Genomic DNA, 21,049 nt, shown 5'->3' with positions numbered 1-21,049 from the left:
GGCATCTATGAGATCATGCAAAGCCAGAAAAACTACAAGATTCTCATCAAAGTATCTGCAACATTAATTGATCTCTTTTCTCATTCCAAGTTCCTTGGATGGACTCTAGTTTTCTGTGTATCTGTGAAAGGGAAGGACAAATGAGCAGGCTGGCTTTGGTGAAAACTTACGGCTGCAGTGTTTGGCCAAAGGAAGTCTCCCATATCACCCAGACTGAGTGTGTAATGATTACTGATATTACTGTGGTCAAGAAGAAAGAACATAGGGTTTGGAAAGTGAATCCTGGGATGAAGAACATGGAGCTGTCCATTGGCTGAGCATAACTCCTCTCTTAGAGAGGGATCAGAAAATTCAGGACAATTTATACTTTCCCACTACCGCTCATTCTCTGGAGATTCTTTTCAGTGGTTGACTATGAAAGCTCTTATTGGTGTCCAGATTAGGTTACTACTGCAGAAAACATGTCTATTTGTGTATGTATGTGTGTGTGGTGTATGTAGAAGACAGAAAGATACAGAGAGGGCTTGACTTCAGAGCACCAATTCCACAGTTGTCTGATATCTTTAAAGGGTGTTGTGAATGAGTGAAGGTAGAGGAGGAAATGGAAGTGGGGGTTAGGATCAGAGCATCTTTGTGAGCATTGATTTTTCTACATTCTCTAGAAAGAATATAGAAAAGTTGCTAATCTTCAACTCAACATGCATACTGATTAATCAAAGTTACAGACTCCTCTCACCACCACAGGCAGGCCAATCAATTCTGTTTTATATTATGCACACTTTAGTGGAGATAGAACATTCCCGAACAACTCAAGGAATGGGTGGTAAGCAGCCTGAAACCTACCTCATTCTGTTCTGTAAGAGGAAAACTCACAAGGCTTGTTCGTACTCTGGAGGAAAAAGAAAAAAAAGAAAAAGAAAAAGCATACATTATCATATCTTCTAGGTAGGTGATTTAGGTTTCTGTATCACCAGGCATCTTGGGATTTAACAAAGAAAACATGATTTCCTTGAGAGCAAAATTTCTGGATGTTTCTAATAGCTACAGATCAATTTTACTAGAAATTTTGGAAGCAATGTGGTTGGAGCTCAGTATATTTAGATCCAGTGGACCAGATATCCTCTTCAGTGATGTGGCGGGATGAGGTAGAGGAAGGAGGAAGGGGAAGAGACTAGAATATATTACTGGCAGAGGAAAAGCCTGTTTAATTTCTCCTCACAGAAATGCTGATAGGTCAGAATAGCAAAATTAAAACAAAAAAAAATACACACATCCTACCATTAATTAAACTTCAGACTTCTGCTCATTTTAAGTGCCATCATCAACATGTCTTCTCTTGATCAAATCAAGACTCAACAGCCAACACAACGAACAGAATAGCAAATGGTTCATTATCTCAAACAATATCTAAGTCTTTTTGCAAAATAAATAATTATTATTTCTCTGAGTATAATTATACCCTAAAATATTTCTGCTGATACTCATTATTGTTTCTGATATACTCAGGATGAAAAATGATTATTCCATCCTGTACCATGCAACAAGATCCATGTATTGAAAGATGGTGCATTTTGTTTGACTCTTATTTTTCTCTTTTGTTCTTGTGATGCTGGAGATCAAATCCAGGGTTCCTGCACATGCTAGGCAAGTGCTTTAATACTGTGCTATATCCTTAGCCCTAGTGAACTGTTGATTGAACTATTGCTATGATATTATTCACAAATTTTAGGAAAATTTTCTTTAGACTCACCTTGATTCAATGGATTTTATTTTCCAGTACAGGGTGTCACTGAAAATCTTATGTCACTATCTTTATAGAATTTCCTTTTTAAACAAAGATGATGTGTCCAATAACAAATCAACTAGTTATAGAGTAGCAAGGTGTCTGATATCAAGAGGAGGAAAATAAGCTATTAATACATCATTGCCAGGTTCAAACCCCACCTTATCATGAACTAGCTATCTGGCCAAGGCTTTTTTTATTTTTATTTTTTTTAAATTCAATTTAATTAGTTATACATGACAGTAGAATGCATTTGGTATATCATACATAGATGGGATATAATTTCCCATTTTTCTGAGTTTATGTGTTGTAGAATCATATTGGTCATGCAGTCACATATATACATAAAGTAATAATATCTGTTTCATTCTATTATCCTTCCTATCCCCTCCCCTCCCTTCACTTCCCTCTAACTAATCTAAGGTAACTCCATAGTGCCCCCCCTCTTATTGTGAATTAGCATCTGCATATTAGAGAAAACATTTGGCCTTTGGTTTTTAGGAATTGGCTTATTTTACTTAGCATGGTATTCACCAACTCCATCCATTTACTGGCAAATGCCATAATTTCATTCTTCTTTAAAGCTGAGTAATATTCCATTGAATATATATATACCACATTTTCTTTATCCTTTCATTTATTGAAGGACACCTAGGTTGGTTCCATAATTAGCTATTGTGAATTGAGCTGCTATAATAATTGACATGGCTGCTTTAATTTCTTTATCAATAAAATAATACTATCACTAATATGAACTCCATCTAGTAACTGAAGAATTTACTGATTGCCAACTTGAGCTAAATAAAAGAACTGATGTTCACCCCTCAAAGTTAGGGGGCTCTTGATGCAATACAGAAAATATTTGAGACCCCACTTTGGGCTGGTTCAGATTTTAATTCTCAGCCATTAGAACCATAATAAATATAGCACATATTTGTGGATACTTGTGAAAGTGGATCATTTTCTTTTAAGACTTATCTTCACATATATCTTAAACCTGGAGTTTAAAATAGGGTCCCCTAATCTCCTTACAACTAACAGACATTATTCTTTCTGAACAGAGATTCATTCGGGAGATTCAAGTTCTCCCAAATTCTTGCCATACTTACAATGTGACTTTCTATCAATTGCTAAAACAACAATGACTCACACATAAGAGACAAAAAATGCTTTTGTGAGCTACCTCTCAGATTTGAATCCTTGATTATGAGTCTAGCTGATAATGGCAGATTTTACAAAGGACCACTGAGATACCTCACTGGCCATAACAACCTTCTTTATGTTTGATTTTTTCCCCCTTGTATCAAAAATTTAACATAGAGGATACAGGCTTTCCAAGTTACATTGCCCCAGTGAGCCTATGGTGATCCCATGACTAGGCAGGGACCTATTTGCAGGGCTAACACACAAGTGTTAATTCCATTAAGTGTTTATTCCATTCTTGAAGCTTTTTGAACCTTTTAATGTCTTCCTACCAGAAAATGTACATAGTTCCTTTCTTATATGCCATATCATCTTATTGAAACCCCCCTCCCCCTTTTCTAACATCTAAGAATTTTCTTTAAAGTATTACCCAGTCTACCGGAAAATCCCTGAAAGTGTGTGTCCACAAAACTAAGATGGTTGAGACATGATGGATACGTAAAACTACTGGAAACATAATTCTCTACAAATCATTAGAAATCCGAGGTCTCACCTTGGTGGTTAGAATTCACTGGAACTGGACAAGATAAAACTACATTCACAAGTAACACAAAAACAAAACATCCCTGAAGAGTGTCTTTTCTGTTTCATGCACTGTTAGAATCTAAGCATTGCAATATTCAGGCCTTCTTGCTACTGAGTGAAACCTGTAAGAGAAAATTGGATTTCACTGAAGTATGAGGTGTTCCAAACACTCATTGCTTCTGTCTCACTTGAAAAACAGCTCCCTCACTGCTCAGAGATATATTAATATCCCTCCGCTGTCAGTTCTTTGGTTGCAACTACGCCAAGAATGAAATTCACTGCAAGTTGTAAGTAACGGAAGATCTTTGTCATAAATGCCAGAAGATTATTATGGGAAAAAGTTACATTTCATCAGCATTTTTCAAAGGTTGTTTCTTTTCATACTTTTTCCCTGAAATGAAAAGAATTTCATTTCTAGACTAGAGGAAGTTCTGTACTTGCCTGGCCTAGGCTGAAACAGGAAGTTAAGCAAATAGTTCGCAAAAAAGTTTGCCAAAACCTTGGAACATTTGTCCAGGAAAGGTATCATCCAATGATCTGAGATTTAGGGATGTTATATAATAACAAATGATGACTTTAAGGCTTTGGGGGTTTTACATTGTTTTGTCACTTTTCAGATAGTGACAGCACTTTAAATATGTCCAGAGTCTTAAAATTGACATTCCCATGAGCAAATGTTTGCCATCCATAAAATCTGCTCCCCCTTTTCAAAATCCCCAATTGCCCTTGGCATTTCTGCAGCATTTTCTTGCTTTCTTTAGTTGTCAACTTCTCTTCTTTGAATTCAAGGGAAGAAAGTGATAGGGAGAAAGTGATTGAGGAATTACATATCCTTAATTAAGATTACTGATTTAAACATAAGATGTTTTTAGTCTTCCCACTGTTATCCTGTCCCCGTTGCTCATGCAGATCCAGAGTAAGGTACTCCAGCTAATATTAAAATGGATTCTTTAGAAATAACAGAAGAGATTGGCTCTTCTTTACATGATCATTTGGCACATGCTAAGCTTCATGGTACCTGAAAAGTGCTGAAGAAGTGAGTCTTTTTATAATATAGTTCTAGTATATCTTGTATGATCTTATATCTTGTAAATGTGTGTGTGTGTGTGTGTGTGTGTGTGTATGTGTGTGTATGCACCAGAACACACTCACATGTTGACTTGCCTAGAGGAACACTTGTTCAGTGAACACAAGGTAAACATAATCAGGTTTTTCTCTTAATAAATAAAAATGACATTTCCCTTCACTTTCTGAAGAAAAGAATAAATCTCTTGCCTCAAAATAGAGGTTAAATACTTTGCATGTGACTTTTAAAAAGCAAGTGCAATTCAACACTTAAACACTCCACATGGTGTTGGACTCATGCTATATTTGAGAAAAGATTTCTTTTTTTTTTTTTTAAAGTTTGACAATTTTATGCAGGAACTGCCAAAATTTTAGTGTTTAATAATTACGAGCACAACTGACCAAGTTTCAAGATGTGAAGATACCATGTTCCAGAAACTGGAGAGAAAAATCACTCTAAAAACTTACTATATGTGATAAGAATGCACTATAATATAAAACCTGTCTACACTTAGTAGTAGTTAGTTGCAAAAAGCCATTCAGTCTTCTCTTGGCTTGGAAAAATGGTGTTCCAGATTTCAGGGTAATTAGCAACCTTCAACTCTTTTGTGTGGCAGGTATCTTGTTTTCTCCTTCCAGTTCTTCCACCCCAGCCTGTGTCATGAGGTCTGCGATGTTTTTCTCCAGATCATCAATGCGACTACTCATATCATCAATTCTTCCAATGATCTGGTCGGACATGGTCTGAAATTTATCTTGCATCTGCTGCAGGAGTGTCTGCACCACCGAGGTGAGGTCCTGCACGGTCTTGGGGTCAGTCTCGGCCGTCTCTCCGGTTCCCAGTTTGGCGGCGAGGTCTCAGACTGTCACCCACACTTCCGTTGGTCCGCACAGACGCCCCCAGCCACCCGCTTCTCGCGAGGAGACCTGAGAAAAGATTTCTAACCTATACCTAGAAAACAGAAATGTTTTATTAATAACTATTAATATATTTTTTATTCACCAAGCAGGCCTGTGAAAATAGCATATGTTATGCAGAGAAAGATAATTGTTATTTGTTGTTTTTTTCCTTTTCACTAGCAGGCAAATTAAGTTTGCATCTTCTACCCAGAGAACTCAAGGTCATCTTATATTCTAGTAAGACTTATAAGAGTTATTGATTATTTGTAAATAAGATTTTCATATACATGTTTTTTCTTCCCATTTCTATTGCATCATTATCATCCCAGGCCTTAATATTTCAGCCCATGACTATTTATAACCTCCCATCTGATCTCCATGATGGTGGTCCTTTTTTCTAATCAATCTTTTTATACTATGACCAAATGCATTTTTCCGAAAGACTGAATCCATTATAATACTCCTGTTAAACAAAAGAGAACAACAACTTGGAAATCTTTTTGATTACTTCTCATGGCTGCAGGATAAAATTCAGATTTTCCTAAAGTTCTCTTAAAATATGTTCACATAGATTTTTTTGTAGCTTATTTCTTTGGGGGATGAACTCTAATCAATTCAGACTAGGTTTCTCACCAATCCTCAATTTGTCTATCACATGAAAACATGCATCTTTACTTATTGTTTTTTCTTGTCTTCATAAAATATATTTCAAGATGATGTTCAAGTCTTGTTTCTGCAAGTGTTTTAGTGATAGAGCCATTGAATGATAACACAGAGGATAAATAAGCTTGAAAATGCATAAAGGGAGAAAGAATAAAATTTCCCATACAGAGAAGGCTAAAGCTATAATCACTTAGGAAAAATGTGGATACAGAGCCCGCTGAATGAATCCAATGACTTGGAAAAAGAATATGCAGAGCAAAAGTTGGGGGTTGGTATAATTTGGGTATTAAATTTTCCCCAAAGGCCATGTGTTAAAATCTTGGTTCCCAGGTTGGTGCTTACTGGGAGGTGATAAAATGATTAAAAGAGGGGATATCATAAAAGGTTTTGAGGTCATCAGAACCATGATCTTGGAGGAGGTTGTGAGACCTCAGCCCATTCCTCACTTTTGCTTCCTAGTGATGAGATGTGAGCCACTTTTCTCTACCATATGCTCCCACCATGATGTGCTGCCTCACCACAGGCCCAAAGGAACAAGGCCAGCTGACCATGGACTGGAAACCTCCAATGAACCATAAAAACACCCTTTTCTCTCTACTATTCAATTATCTCAGATATTTCTTTATAGTGATGGAGAGCTGGCTAACACAGGATGCTTGGTGTGTTTGAGCTGCCTTAACAGAGTCCCATGAACTAAATGACTTACACAATAGGAGTTTATTCTCCCTCAGTTTTAGAGGGTAGATGTCTGATATCTAGGTGATTTTGGTTTCTTCTGAGAGCCGTTGAGGGAAAAAAAAATCTGTTCCTGGTCTCTTTCCTTGGCTGGTAGATGATCATCTTTCTGTGTCTTTTCACATTATCTTCTCTTTACATGGGTCTGTGTCCAAATTTCCCTCTCTTATAAGGTTATCAGTCATGTTGGACTGGGGTCCACCCTAATGACCTCATTTTAACTTGATTTCCTATGTAAAAACCCTCTCTCTAAGTAAGGATATGTTCTAAAGTACTGTGGGTTAGGATTTCAACTTATCTTTTTGACAGAATACAATTCAACTCATAATAGAAAAGGAAGTTGCTATGGCTGGGGGAATCTAGCAAAAAATATAGAATTAACTCAATTTTAAATATCATATGCACTTATAAATATGGTTGGCATAGGTATTTATTAGTAAGTAATAGGATGATTAATTAGGTTATAGCCCAATTTATATCAAATTACAAGTTGTATGTAAGCCATCTTTGTGTAAACAGAATTCTATATAAAATAAGATAGATGTGGATATAAACACTAGAACTTCCATTCATTAGCTATAAGACATTAATGTCTTTTAGGTTTGGTTTCCTCATCTGTAGAATAGGAATAATAATATTCAAATTTCCCAACCTATACAATAAAAATCAAATATTGTCCCTTCCATGTAGCAGGTCTTAATAAAGCATCCTTCTCTACCACTGCATGTCAAAGAATCCTTCCATAACTTTGAACTACAATTTCCAGAATTGCATTGCATTGCACCAGTTTGTCTGGCATGGGTCTTCTCTCCCATGAAAAAGAAAAACATCTGGAACAAGTTTAGCTGGCTTACTGGACTGCCTGTCCTCAAGGTACAGGGCTATGTGGCAATCAATAGGCATTACTGCATTTAATTCTGAAAACAAATATGTCATCTAGGCATCAACATCATTGTCACCATCATTATTATTATCTCAGTTTTTAAAGTGTGAAATGGAAACTCAGAGATATTAAATAAATTGTTGAAATGTTCTACAGAACTTGCTTCCAACACTGATGACCCACTTGAGACACACACTTTGACATTTGCTGTACTAAATATCCAACATGGCATGTCTGCTTGCCTCTGTAAATGGGAAAACAAACTCTAGGTTCTTAGTTGTGAAATATTCTAGGAAAATGTCGTTGTCAACTTTTCATCATGATAATGAGGCACCAAGGAAGCTAACTTTAGGAAAAAGCTTGAGTTAGCTCATAGTTCTGGAGACCCAGGGCCTGGTGCTGGTATCAGCTGGGCTGTCATGAAGGCCTGGTGGCGGATCAGAACAATGGGAGTGTTTGTGGGCAGATGAGCTCACATCACAAGGAAGAGAGCAGAGAGTGACTCAGGGGTTTAGTTCAGGCTATTGTAACAACTTGCTCTTGAGAGAACTCAGTCCAGGAAACCAGCATTCCCTAGTGAAGGTAGCGCCCAATGATGTCCCACTAGGGCCCACATCTTAAAAGTTGTCCATCAGCTACCACATCACCATTCTGGGCAGCAAGCTGCCAACACATGAAACTTTTGAGGACCTATTGCATCCAAACCGTAAAGTAAATGAATTAAAAATTAAAAACAGAGGCTTGCATTGCTTACCCTAAATATTCTTATTTTTCTTCAAAACCCATAGGAGAATCTCTCTCCCCTGCTATAATTGAATGTGGGAATAATGTAACAGAACCAAGGAGTGACTATTCCATCACATCATAGGTTTTGCCCACATCAAGGCAAGGGGATTATTAGACAAGGTGGGTCCATCAGTGGGTGGAAATATTGGAGTGGGGAGAGATCTAGCATTCTGCATATTTTAGGAGCTCATGAAAAGAAATACTGAAATGTCACTGAAAGGCTAGATACATAAAACAGCATGAGGTATTGGTTTAAAAACTCTCTCTATAAACCAAAAATACTCCTTTGTATATAAACACTGTAAATCACTGGAGGCAAAAGACATTGTGGGAAGTGGAAGTGAGGGCTGAGAGTTGCTGAGGTCAGAGGGTAAGTGAAGAGCAGTCGCAATGACTGTCGTAATGAAAAGTTACCCTTCCTGTTCTGGAAACTTACATTGCTCTGTTGCATCCACTGTTGAAGATATTACATCGAATTTTGACAGTAAAATAGTTTCTGTAAAAGTTTCATTTTAGTTAAAGAAATTTGGATGAAGTGTGTAGAAATAAGGAATGACACAAGGTCCCTCCTGCGGGCTCCTTCTTTATAGAGGTGGCCGTAGAGCCAGCACACTTTGCTCCCCTCTGCCAGTATATGTCCAGGGCTGTGTTAATATTCTATGCTTTTTATGTAAAGAATGAGGTCAGCCTCATATGAATCTTGAACAAGGGCAATCCTCCCTCTGTTCCGAGGAGGAGGTGGAGTTGTAGGTGTCTAGGTGAGTGGTATATGGGTGCTTTCTGGACACCCTTGGTGCTATGCTGCTGAGTAGTGAAAAGTCTGGTAGTCAACTTCTATGAGACCTAAGCTGAAATTTATAGAAGCAGCAGCTGTGCCCACCTTGAGTTGGGTAGGTTGCCGCTGTTTTATTAACTTTCCCCAGCAATAACAAAGGTCTAATCTCTATAGTCTCTCATTTCATTAGCATCCATTTGTGGTGGGAACAATGCAGGTGTCAGGGGATTTTCCTGTGCTTGGGAGCTGGCTCTGAAACCCACTATTTCTGTCCTGTCACTTTTAGGTTAACCTGCACACTGACCTTTGGCCAGCTTTTACAATACCTTCCTATCAAATTCTAGTGTGTATTTTCTTTTATTTATGGTTTTGGGGATTGAACCCAGGGCCTTGTGCATGCAATGCAAACTCTACCAACTGAGCTATATCCCCAGCCCACCTACTGTCTATTTTCTTTCCATTAATTCTATCAACTTTTTGATTCTACTAATAAGCAGAATATTGGAATATTGTATTCCAATGCAGTGCACTGTGAAGGGGGAAAGTGACATTTATTAAACACCTGTTGTTCACTAAGAATGACTCCAGGCCCTGTGTGTGTGTGTGTGTGTGTGTATGTGTGTGATTTTTATTTAATTTTTGAAACATCCCAGGAGAAACAGGCATTATTCTCAGCACTACATTATATGGAAATTGAAACAGAAATTAAGTCTTGGCCATCACCATATAACCAATAAGAGGGGCAGAGGAGTTTAAAATTCAGGTCTTCCTGATTCTAGGGCTCCTACTCTTTCCACTAACCCAGGCTGAGTGGGAAAGACATGGAACTGTGCTAAGAGTTCTATTTCCTACCTTTTTTTTCTTTTAAAACTGATGAAACATGAATATTTTTGAGACATCCCCATCTGCAAATCTGAGCACTTCTTATTTCTCTTTAAACGTTATCTTTGCACAAATTTTCATGAGATGTTAAATCTCCATTTGCCATTTTTATTTTATGTGTGAATAAATAAAGCCTCGTGCATTAATATACCCTTTTCCTCCATTGCACTTAATGTTCAATTAGGGCAATTAACTCATCAAGGCATGACGTTGGGGTTTAATGTTGGCACTGCCTTCACCATGGATGTCACCTGTGTGCTCACAGAAGCACTAAAGTTGGCTCAGATATTTTTAGCCCATTTTTGGAATTTTTTTTTTAACCATATACTGTGGTAAGGTGGGAAGACACATTCACAGTTCAGCTCTGAGGAGATGGAACTGGCAGTAATGAGTCTTTTGAAAATAATAAACTGAATGCTCCCCTTTGCATGTGTTATTATTCTTGAGAAGTGTCCAGGAGAGGGTTGCAAAGCAGAGCAAACCATCTTGCCCTCTGCTCGGGTTATTTCACTTGGCTTTTGCCAGGCTGAGATTTGAGCAGAAGGAGAAGCTCAGAGCCTGCAGAACTCTGCTTCTTGACTTGGAAGCTGAAAAAAAATCAATTACACAGGCCATGTCAACCACTACCTAAACCACAGAATTATGAAGACAAAGCAGTGGCACCTGGCAGATATGAAGGGGTCAAGCCTGGCACAGTGCTCCTGAGTGGACTGGAAGGAGAGCAGAGATGATGGTGAAAAAAAGCCCCTTCACTCAGAGGCTGTAATTATTCTGTTTATAGGTCAGCTTCCATCATTTGAAAATGTGACAGTCAGCCCCAATGATTTGTATTGCTGTGAGATGACAAGGATCTTTGAGAATTTGGGCCCAGAGAGCTGCAATAGTTTGATGGCTTTGGAGTGCACAGGCCAATGCTCATACATTGTTTTATTCTGCTCTTGCCAAATCACTTCACTGATTCTTAGGAATCACACTAATAAAATGCCTTCCTTCCAGGGACACTAAAACTATACATTGGAAAGTACTTTGTTATCTGAAATGTAGCATGCAAGTGTTCATTGTTACCACAGGTATTGTATTTTACTTGAGTATAGAGTATCTCTTCAATCAAGTGGAGATAGATGTGCCCTAATTCTTGAAGGTTCTGGTCAGGAAAAGGCCCTGTGAGCCTTTTGGGCAAACAGCTGCCAGTGTGAGCATGCACTTTGAGAACATTTCCTGATCTCTGCCCCGTCTCAAACTTGATTCTCAAATTAGAGGTGTGAGAGCTCCATGGTGACTTCATAGGACCATTTCCAACCTCATTAGAGGCTCCAAACACACAATTCACTGGTTCAATACCCCATGAAGAGAGAAGTAAAACTGACAACAGATTTCAAAAAAAAAAAAATCAATGACAAGTTCTGGAGGCAAAATTGTTTTGCTAATAAATTACCACTTCCCAAGAGCAGCTGACGACAGCTGTGGGGAACACCCAGGGTTGGTGACTGGTCTGATCATGCACTTGCTTCCTAATACAATCCAGTTTAGGTATTTCTAGGTTTGAGACTCATCCCCTGATACTATTTATTGTTCTGCATAATCTTTTTTAGGTGGCTAACACCAAGACATTCTCTGGTTTTCTTACAGTGATTCTTGATTCCATTAGTGTTTAATGAATGAGAACACAGGCTGTGGGAACCTAGAATACCTGGTCCCCAGTCATAGACTGTGTGTCCTTAGGTAAACTGTTTAACCTCTTACTTAAATTAATCATGATCAGATTAATGACTGTAGCAAATACAAGCCAGAAACTGAACATAGGAGAGTTTTATTTCCTACCAATATCAGACTGAACATGGTCATTCCTAGTCTGCTTTGAGACTTTCCTGGGGGAGGAGATGAAGATCCTCAGCTCTTTCCATCTTTGAGCTCCTGCATCTCTAAGATACTGTCCTCGGGTGCCCATGGAGGAGGCCATGCTACTCACACATTCCACTCCACTCTGTTCTGTGGTCCCACCCATGTGCAAGGGTGGCTACCCATCTGGTCTCTCTCTGTGTTCTTGGGAAAAGAGAAAACAGGCTTGGTGATTAGGTAAAAGAGACAGACAAAAACAGCCACAAAAGTGATGAGGAATATGGATGATAATGTATGAGAAAGTAGCACATAATTCATGCTCAAAAATTACTGAAAAAAATTATTAATATTAACTCATGGTTCCAATTAAGTTTTTATAAAATTTACTATCCTAGATGTCTAGATCAAAATCTCTCATAGTTTTTCAGTTGCCTAGGTGAGTGTAATGCAGAAATAATAACAGAAGCTCATCTTTATTCAGTATATCCTGTGTCCTATATTGAATTCACATTTACATTCATCTTCTCATTTAATCGATATTATGTTCACTCACAAGAAGAAGAGTTGAGAAATTAAGGATCTTTTCCAGAGCCACCCAGTCGATAAGTGCTAGAGTTTCATGTCAGCCCTCTCTGCTAGGCTGGACTGCCGCCCCGTCTACTTAGAGGACAAGAATGAGCTTGTTTTCTTGTTGATGACTCTCAAAGCCAGAGATGCTTTAAGTCCATTACAATTATCCACAAGTATTTCTAACATCTATGTGGGAACAAGATAAAGCAAATGGAGGCCCTCATTTCTTGTAATCTACACACTACGTGACATGAACAGAAACATGCTACTGAAGATGCACTTCAAACATTTGCATTATACAGAAGAGCTGTGGAATTTTTTTTTTTTTTTGGTAATTCATCAATGTTTTCTCCTTCCCACCCCACCTGCCATTTACTTCTTTCTTTTTTCCTAATTCAAATATAGAAGTCCTTCTATTTAATTTCTTCAGTTAAAAGGTTGAGGCAAAGTAGAAATTGGAGGTAGTTTCCTAATCTCTTTGGATTAAGCTCTTAGTAGGTTCTTAGTGGACCTAAGTAAGGACAGATGAAATGTACAGGACCAAGAGTACACAGGACCTAAAGTCCACCCAGACTAGGAAAGCAAAAAAAAAGAAAAAAAAAGAAAAAAACTAAAAAAAGAAAAACCCAACAACAATCCTGTGGGTTGTAAAGAAAATATGGGATGGGAGATAGGTCATGAGAATAGGAGGCTTGATAATTCCTAACAAGAAGACTCTGGGATCTGTTACTAGGTAGATTCCCAGAGAGGCATCTGGATTGAAAGCTTGTCCAAAGGCCTAGGCAGATGAGATTATAGAAAGTCTTACAAAGATTTCCTCTGTCTCAGGCTTGTTGTAGAAATAATACATCTGAGTTCTTAAACTCTTATTGTTCACTTGTGGATCTCATTAAATGCAAATACTGATCCAGGAGGTCTGGGATGGAGCCCAAGATTCTGCATTTTTATCTGGCTTCTAGGTGGTGACAAAGCTTCCAACTTAGAACAGCAATGGCAAAGAGTCACAGGATTTGAAGAGGTCACATGGGCAGGAACAATCACCTTGGAGTTGTGTATGAGCTGAATTATCCTCTGCAGACTGTTCAGATGTTATCTGAGCAAATACCATCCATTGTCCTATCCTAGAGGCTGCACAGAGGTCAGGGTCCTTAGAATCCTGAGTCTTTGCTCCATACCCGTATGACTCAGCCATACAGATACCCTTAAGGGCAACTTCCTACGATACTCTGAAACCCAAGCAAAGAAGCACAATGCCTTGAAAACCCAGCCAAGTGATGTGAATTCCCCAACACTTATGCTTATGAACCAATTTCCAAACTGCAGTACTTCATGTATTTGTGAGGACCAACAAAAATGAAACCTTGGTTCTGGAGCTCAACAGACAAGGGTTTGTGCCATGGCTTTGCCAATTTGCCAGCCACATAGTTACAAGAATACCCTCATTTTCTTTGTTGGGAAAATGGGCTTTTTGTGAGGAATAAATGAGAGGATATATTAAGGTCTTTCTAAATGATATCAGTGACAGCTGAATCAAATAAGAGGGAATGAATTGAGAGGTACCCAAGGTCTTTTTAAAATAGTTCAAAAGAGGCTTTTTGACAACCTTGGTGTTTAACTTCAGGGGTATATTTAAGCACTTTGCTTCCCAAGAAGTAAAGCTCCTCTCCTGCCTGATAATGCCCAGGGACATTTGGCACAAAGGCCTTACAGAAGGCCTGTCACAAGCGCTCTTTTATCATCAGTGATTTGTTCTTCTCTACCTTTACTTTTAAGTCTCAATATGGTTAACATTTTTTTTTCTCTTAGTGACCTTGATCTAAAAGGAAGTAATTACTGGATCTCAAGGTTCTCTTTTTTAATAATATTTAAATCACTCAGACCTAGACAGACTTGCCAATAGTGTTTCTAGAATCTCTAGAACACATTTTCTTGATCCTACTCCTGCTGTTTCTAGGAATATAGCACCTGGCTCAACAGATTCTGCCACATTTGGGATAGGAAAACTACATTTTGACAAATATGCATAACTACTGACATTTTAAAGAAAATGCTCATAATTTCCTCATTAAATGAGAAGATTAAAAAGGTAGCTACAGGAATAGATAGAAACTGCAAAAAAAGATGATTGCAGAGAGGAGACTGTGATTTGGTATTTCCCTTTTTTCCCAAGGGAGCATTAGATTCTTGCAAGAACAAAATTAGGGAAGAGGAAAATAATTCTTGCTTGTAGCATGCTAGGGACTGGAATACTTTGAAGGTTTTTATTTACAACAACCAGAGCAGCAGCTATACCAACAAAAATCATTTACTAAGTGTTAATCGTTGTCCAAACACATGCTGATCTTTAAATGCAATATCTATTTCTTTTTTTTTTATTGTTGGTCGTTCAAAACATTACATAGTTCTTAATACATCATATTTCACAGTTTGATTCAAGTGGGTTATGAACTCCCAATTTTACCCCGTATACAGATTGCTGTATCACATCAGTTACCCTTCCATTGATTGACAAATTGCCTTTCTAGTGTCTGATGTATTCTGCTGTCTGTCCTATTCTCTACTATCCCCCCTCCCCTCCCCTCCCCTCCCCTTTTGCAATATCTATTTCAATTCCCTCTAAATTTGTGCAGAGATAGCCCTGTAGCCATAGTACATTTTCTCCATGAAATATTTGTTAATTCACTCAAGTTACTATATCATTTTAGCTGAAGAATGTTGTTCATAGCTGACACTCACATGCTACTTAACCTATGAGAAATAGAGTGCTAATCTATTGATTATCTCATTTATTCTTCCTACAAGTCACTAAACCTCAAGCTCCACATAGTTAGATATTTTTATCTTTGATTTTTACTATTATATCATTAGCACTGGTAACATTTTGGACCGTGGAATAGATGCTCAATAAATATTTGTTGAATGAATTACTCATGAATATCATTATACCACTCTTACTTTACAAATAATAAAATTAAAAGATTAGATAAGCTAAGGGCCTACCGCTAGTAGAAGTGAAGACATGAACCCAGTCCAACTCTCATTTGTACTTTAGCTACTATTCCATACTTCTAGTTGCATAATTCTTGTAATTATGTGTTGGGTAACTATACGAGATTTAAAACTCAGTATGTCCAGAAATGCTGAGATGGTAATTGCATAACTGATGCACCCCAAATCTATGAGGTTTCTCTGCGATTTCTTCTGTGAGCTCTTGAGTTTGAAGTGTTTGGAAGAAGCAAGGGGCTAGACCTATGAAAAGGAAATTGGAAAGATAATTCTGGCAAAAGTAAGTGAGGAAAAGATGAGCTGAAATTCAGAAACTGGGGTTGGTGTCCAGGGTAATAAGCAAGCTTGCTTAAAACAAGAGATGATCTCAAAGGGGGGTAAGAGATAAGGAAGCTTCATTGAAAATGAATGTGCTTATAAAGGGCCATATCCTTACTAAGAATTTAGAATGAGCACAAGGAATGATTGAAGTTCCCTGCAGGTTTTTAGGTGAGAAAAGTGTATTATCACAATTTTATCACATATTTAAGGACAATGGTTTCTGTGGTTGTGTGAAGCATAATTTTGAACATTTAGATATCGGCTAGAAGGTTTTTTTTTTTTTTTTTTTTTTTGTAGGACAAACCCAAGGTGATGACAATCTTCATAGCAATCTTGTCTTGAACACTGAAATGAGATATATTTCAGAAGCAAACAGCAAGACCTTTCCTTGGATTGGATATTGGTGAGAAAATCAGATTTCTTAACATTAGTGTAATATTAGGATTTTCATATCTGAGCTGCAAGAGGGAGAATATATTCCTGAGTGAGGGTTAAAGGAGTAGGAGGAGAGCAGTTTGACCGGTTACGGGTCACAGAACTGGAAAAAACTGTGGGTGGAACTGGCTCATTTGCTGGTTTTGTTTGGACACCACAGTGTTTAATTAATGTCAATTACTGTATCCAATTCACCCGAGGTCGAAGTCCTCTGTTGTCTTACATATAACCACATTACATAATTTTACCCACCTGGACTCAAAATGCATTTGAATTTGTGACCTCTGTTTTCCATATTCTCCTAGGTCCTGTTTCTGCAATTCTACAATACTTTTTCCTAAATTGTAGCAGAATTACAAAAATTGCCTTTGCCTTTCATCCTGTGGCAGCATGGTTACACAGCTCCCACACACAGCTCTTGCAATTATGCAAACTTTTGGGAGCAGAAAAAAATAGTGTTGTTTCTATGTCAGTGTGTGGGCTACAGAGGAACACAAGGAGTCTCTCGAAATGCAAGCAGAAAAGTGATAAATCGTTGGTTATGAGCTTTGAGTGGAGAGCAGTCTTCAAAGAAAACCTACTCCAGTATACAGAGAGGCATGCAAAGAGGTAAAATCTGAGAAGAGAATTTAATGTGGTTTTATCAGGAAAAGTGTCATATTAGTGACTAGAGGTGGCTTGTTGACATCTCAGGCAAACTCAGTAAAGTATCATAAAAACAGACTAATTATTGTCCAGGAAAGGGCCAGGAAAAATCATGCTTGTTTTTCATCTTGGCTTAAACTTCCAATTGTATGATCCTGTTTTGCTCAGTTGAAGTGATGGGCAACAGGAAGTTGCTGTGGACTTCTGGAATCTGGAAGGTAAAAAAGTCACAGTCAGATTGAGGAAGGCACAGAAAAATCCAACATGAATATAAGTTTAACTCAAAAAAATGTGTCATGGGAACATGACCGGCATTTTATCTCTGAGGCAAGAGGCAGCCGTTGTTTTGAAAAGGTTTAATTCATTAAAATATATTTTCTTTGGAAAGAGTCTTTACTGCTGACTGTGTCTCCTGAGTACCTATTTTCCTTTCCAAAAAAAAAAAAGTGTAAAAGCTATTTTTCTTTTTCTTTTTTTCCAGATTAAACTCAGCTCATCTTTAAATGAATTTTGTAGCATTGAAGCCAGCATTTAAGCCCTCCCCAGTCTCCTGTGCTGCATTACCAGCTACTGCAAGAAACTCAAATTTCTTATTTTAACAGTTGCTTTCATTATCCAGAGAACACGGTAAAACCACACTATATAGCATTAAGCTCTACCTTCACAGAGACCGAATGGCTTCAGGAATGCTGGCTTAGTGCAGGAAACCATGAGTTCAAAAGAGTATAATTATTTTGTACCAAGGCAATAAGATGGGAGTATACAATGCAATCAAAATTCTTTCAAAGTACCCAATTTAACTACTCAACTTTCTAATAGTCTGAATACTTAAGTGCTATAGCCTCAGTATTGTTTGAGGATCAAGGAAATTTTATGGGAAAGAAAATTATAGCTTTCTTTCTAGGACAACAAACACATGATTTATTCAAGAAGAAAAGGGAACATAGGAGACCTTTCATTTGACAATGATTTTAAATGTTAGCATCTTAATTTGTGGATCTAGTGCATTCTTATTTGTGAAATACAATCAACACACATAAAGTACCTACAATGTATCCAATACCATGACTGGTGCTTTGCTTATACAGAGTAATTATTCTCTCAATATCCCTGTGGAATAGCTATCATTAGTATTGTTCTCATTTTAAGAATGACAAAGCACTGAAACTTAAAGAAATTTGCCTAAGAGTTAGCAATGACAGTGGGAATTTATACTCCAATTCTAATACTTATTCAATGACATACAGATAAACCATTCTCCAAAATCCTTGTGTATTGAGAGAATTTTCAAGCAATTCCCTTGTTGAACAATTTCAACACAGTAGATTTCTAACCATTTTACCAGTTTCACTAGTTGTATATGATTTTGACTGTGCATGTGTGTCTTGCAGAATTTAAGGGATACAACTCTTTTGTGGAACAAAAAAATCAATATTCTTTGAAAACATTTGCTTAATTGTTATCTACTTCTCATTTAAAGATTTCAGTTAGTTAAATAAAATACTTTCTAAGTCAAGTAATACCTGTTGTTCTATTTCCAAATTGCATGCAACCAACCAATGTAGTTTACTTCATGCATGACTATTATAAAAGCCTTTCCACTGATTTAATAATATCTCCTTTCCCCCAAATTATTTTTGTATGCAGCTATCAGATTAATCCTTAACAAAAATCCCACATTTGATTTAACTTTCACTCAAAAATTTTGATGGTTAAAAATTTTCATTTCTTAACAAGACTCTTAGCCTTCTCTCAAGGTTTCTACCTGTGAAAAAACATTTTTGCCTTTTTTTTGTGTGTTGTTGTTTAGCTTTTCTCCTTCTTTATTCCCTAAATAACTAAAAAGTAGTTTTTAACTTAGATCTAACTGGCTGGGCTGGCAAAATAAATAAATAAATAGATAGATAAATAAATAAGTAAAACACAAAGATAGAAACCTCCATCATTCTTTTTTGTGGAACTCTAATTAAAACTAAACATTTTTGACTGTGAACATAAGTAGCAATGAACTACAATCATATTGATAATGCTGGGACTTTTCACAGATAGAAATCATGTATTTATAGACAATATTTTGGTTTTTCAGATATTTCAAAATATCATTTATACTATGTATGACTTTGTAATTGCAGCAGTTACTACTATCACCAGATCCTGTTATTAAATGTGTTAATAAAACATCTATTCCTATAACACAGTTTTCCTCTCAATATTTTGATAGCTATGTTTCAATATATCTTGTTTCCTTTATGGTCTTCTGAAGTTTATTTTAGGCATTTGGAAACATTGTTCTGAAGTAGAGTTCATAGGTCTCACAAGATGCCAGTCTTAAATGACAAAAAAAAGCTCCAAGCCCCTGCCATAAGGGGAATCCTCTTTTATAGTGTCCTGAGATTGTATAAAGGAGAATTGATGGATAGTTGGAAGAGGAAGAACAGAAAATGGGAGGGAGGAAAATTGATGGAGGAAGGAAAGCAGAGGTGTGGAGGGAGGGATAGTACCAAATATTGAGTAAGTTGAGATGGAAAATAGAAGGTGAAAGGTTAGGGACAGGGAGAAAGATAGGAATTAAGAAAATAGGAGTGGAAGGATTTTTAGAAATCTTGGTTTTATTGCAAATGGGATCATTTTTAATACTGATAGAAAAAAAATGAAGAATACAATTCCTTGTAATTTTAGGTTCAAAATTTTTTTTCTATAATATCTTCTTTTTTTCTATAATATCCAAAACTGGGCTACAAGGACACTGGGATATAATTGGATCACAACTTTAGTGGTTTGTCCATGAAGATATTCAGAAAAAAGTCAATTAATGACCCTGGTATAAAAGGTGATCAAATTGTATCAATTTCCCTTTTCAAATTTATATGACCTAAATATCAAATAGCACTCTCTCTTGGAGTCATGTCAGACTTTCACTATCCCTTGATGGTTCCCAGTCACAGCCTACTTACACCTCTGTTTTTTCTGTGTTTGTTACCTGAATCACCTGATTTCAACCCTTTCTACTTTCTTCCCAGTATGACCCAGATATGGCTATTCTACTGCCATAAAATCTGCAATTATACTAGTGGCAAGCAAACTTAATCCGGAAAGGATCAGATTGTAAATATTAGACTTTGGGGACTTAAGTCTCTGTTGGACTGACAGACTCAGGTCTGTCCTCACACAAAAGCAACCATAGAAAATACTGCTTCTGTATGGGTGTGACTGTTTCAAATAAAATTCATCCACAAAAGCATGTGGTGGCCACATGGCCAGCCTTGACCCATGGATTGCTGATTCCTGCTCCCTATCACAGCAATCTCCTCCTTTCTCTGAACTCCACTAACAGCTATTTTCATAAGCACACATTCAATTCTGTTACAAGCTTATATTATATGTTATATTTTTTACTATAAATTTCTTCAGGGATTAATTTAGTAGTATAGGCCCATTATTGAAGAAAGTGAGTAAATTATTACATGTCAACGAGATAGAATGTGTTAGACCTACATGCATTCATATAAATATTTCTAGTCTCATGTCTGTCAGTAATTCAGCTTCAATCACATGTAATTGCCAATTGGGAAAAACCAACCCCAAACCTGTTTAGTTACATTTAGAGCTTTACAAAAGTATTGATATTGTTGATTTAAACTTCAATGAAGAATTAATATTTTTTTTACTTATGGTAAAATTTTTTCTGCTCCTTATATGTAAGTTTTAAACTTATTATCAGAAACTTAATGTTTCACTAATGTATTTGAGTGAATTTGGGTGGATAGTTTATTATATATGTCATAAGTGCTGATTACTTTCCAGAGAAATGAAGTTTGGGATCAAAAAGCTAAAGTTTGAGGCCCATTAGTTAAGTCTGTATCATTAAGTGAAACTTTACTCTTCTTTATTTTATTTTTTTTAAAGAGAGAGAGAGGTAAAGAGAGAGAGAGAATTTTAATATTTATTATTTAGTTATCAGCGGGTACAGCATCTTTGTTTGTATGTGGTGCTGAGGATCGAACCCAGACCGTATGCATGCCAGGCGAGCGCA

General features: G+C 37.0%; 1 protein-coding gene across 1 annotated transcript; it reads right to left on the bottom strand.

Annotated features, from left to right (window-relative positions):
- Nucleotides 1-4,917: 4,917 nt before the first annotated feature.
- On the bottom strand, nt 4,918-12,205 carry LOC113189368 (heat shock factor-binding protein 1). Its single transcript, XM_077803112.1, has 2 exons — nt 12,022-12,205; nt 4,918-5,433 (listed from the first exon to the last, which is right to left on the bottom strand). The coding sequence occupies exons 1-2, from the start codon at nt 12,203-12,205 to the stop codon at nt 5,174-5,176; spliced, it is 444 nt and encodes a 147-aa protein (XP_077659238.1). The 3' UTR covers nt 4,918-5,173.
- Between the last annotated feature and the right edge of the window lie 8,844 nt (nt 12,206-21,049).

The sequence above is a fragment of the Urocitellus parryii genome, chromosome 10 (genome assembly GCF_045843805.1).
Source record: "Urocitellus parryii isolate mUroPar1 chromosome 10, mUroPar1.hap1, whole genome shotgun sequence".
NCBI classification, from domain to species: Eukaryota; Metazoa; Chordata; class Mammalia; order Rodentia; family Sciuridae; genus Urocitellus; species Urocitellus parryii.
The sequence above is the reverse complement of the archived record's forward strand: the minus strand, read 5'-3'. Positions and strand labels throughout refer to the sequence as shown.

Coding starts and splice junctions, on each gene's coding strand:
- LOC113189368 (XM_077803112.1), bottom strand. CDS start 12,205: ATGGGTGGGACCACAGAACAGAGTGGAGTGGAATGTGTGAGTAGCATG. Junction 5,434..12,021: donor CCATGTTCAGTCTGATATTG/GTAGGAAATAAA, acceptor TGACAGTCTGAG/ACCTCGCCGCCAAACTGGGA.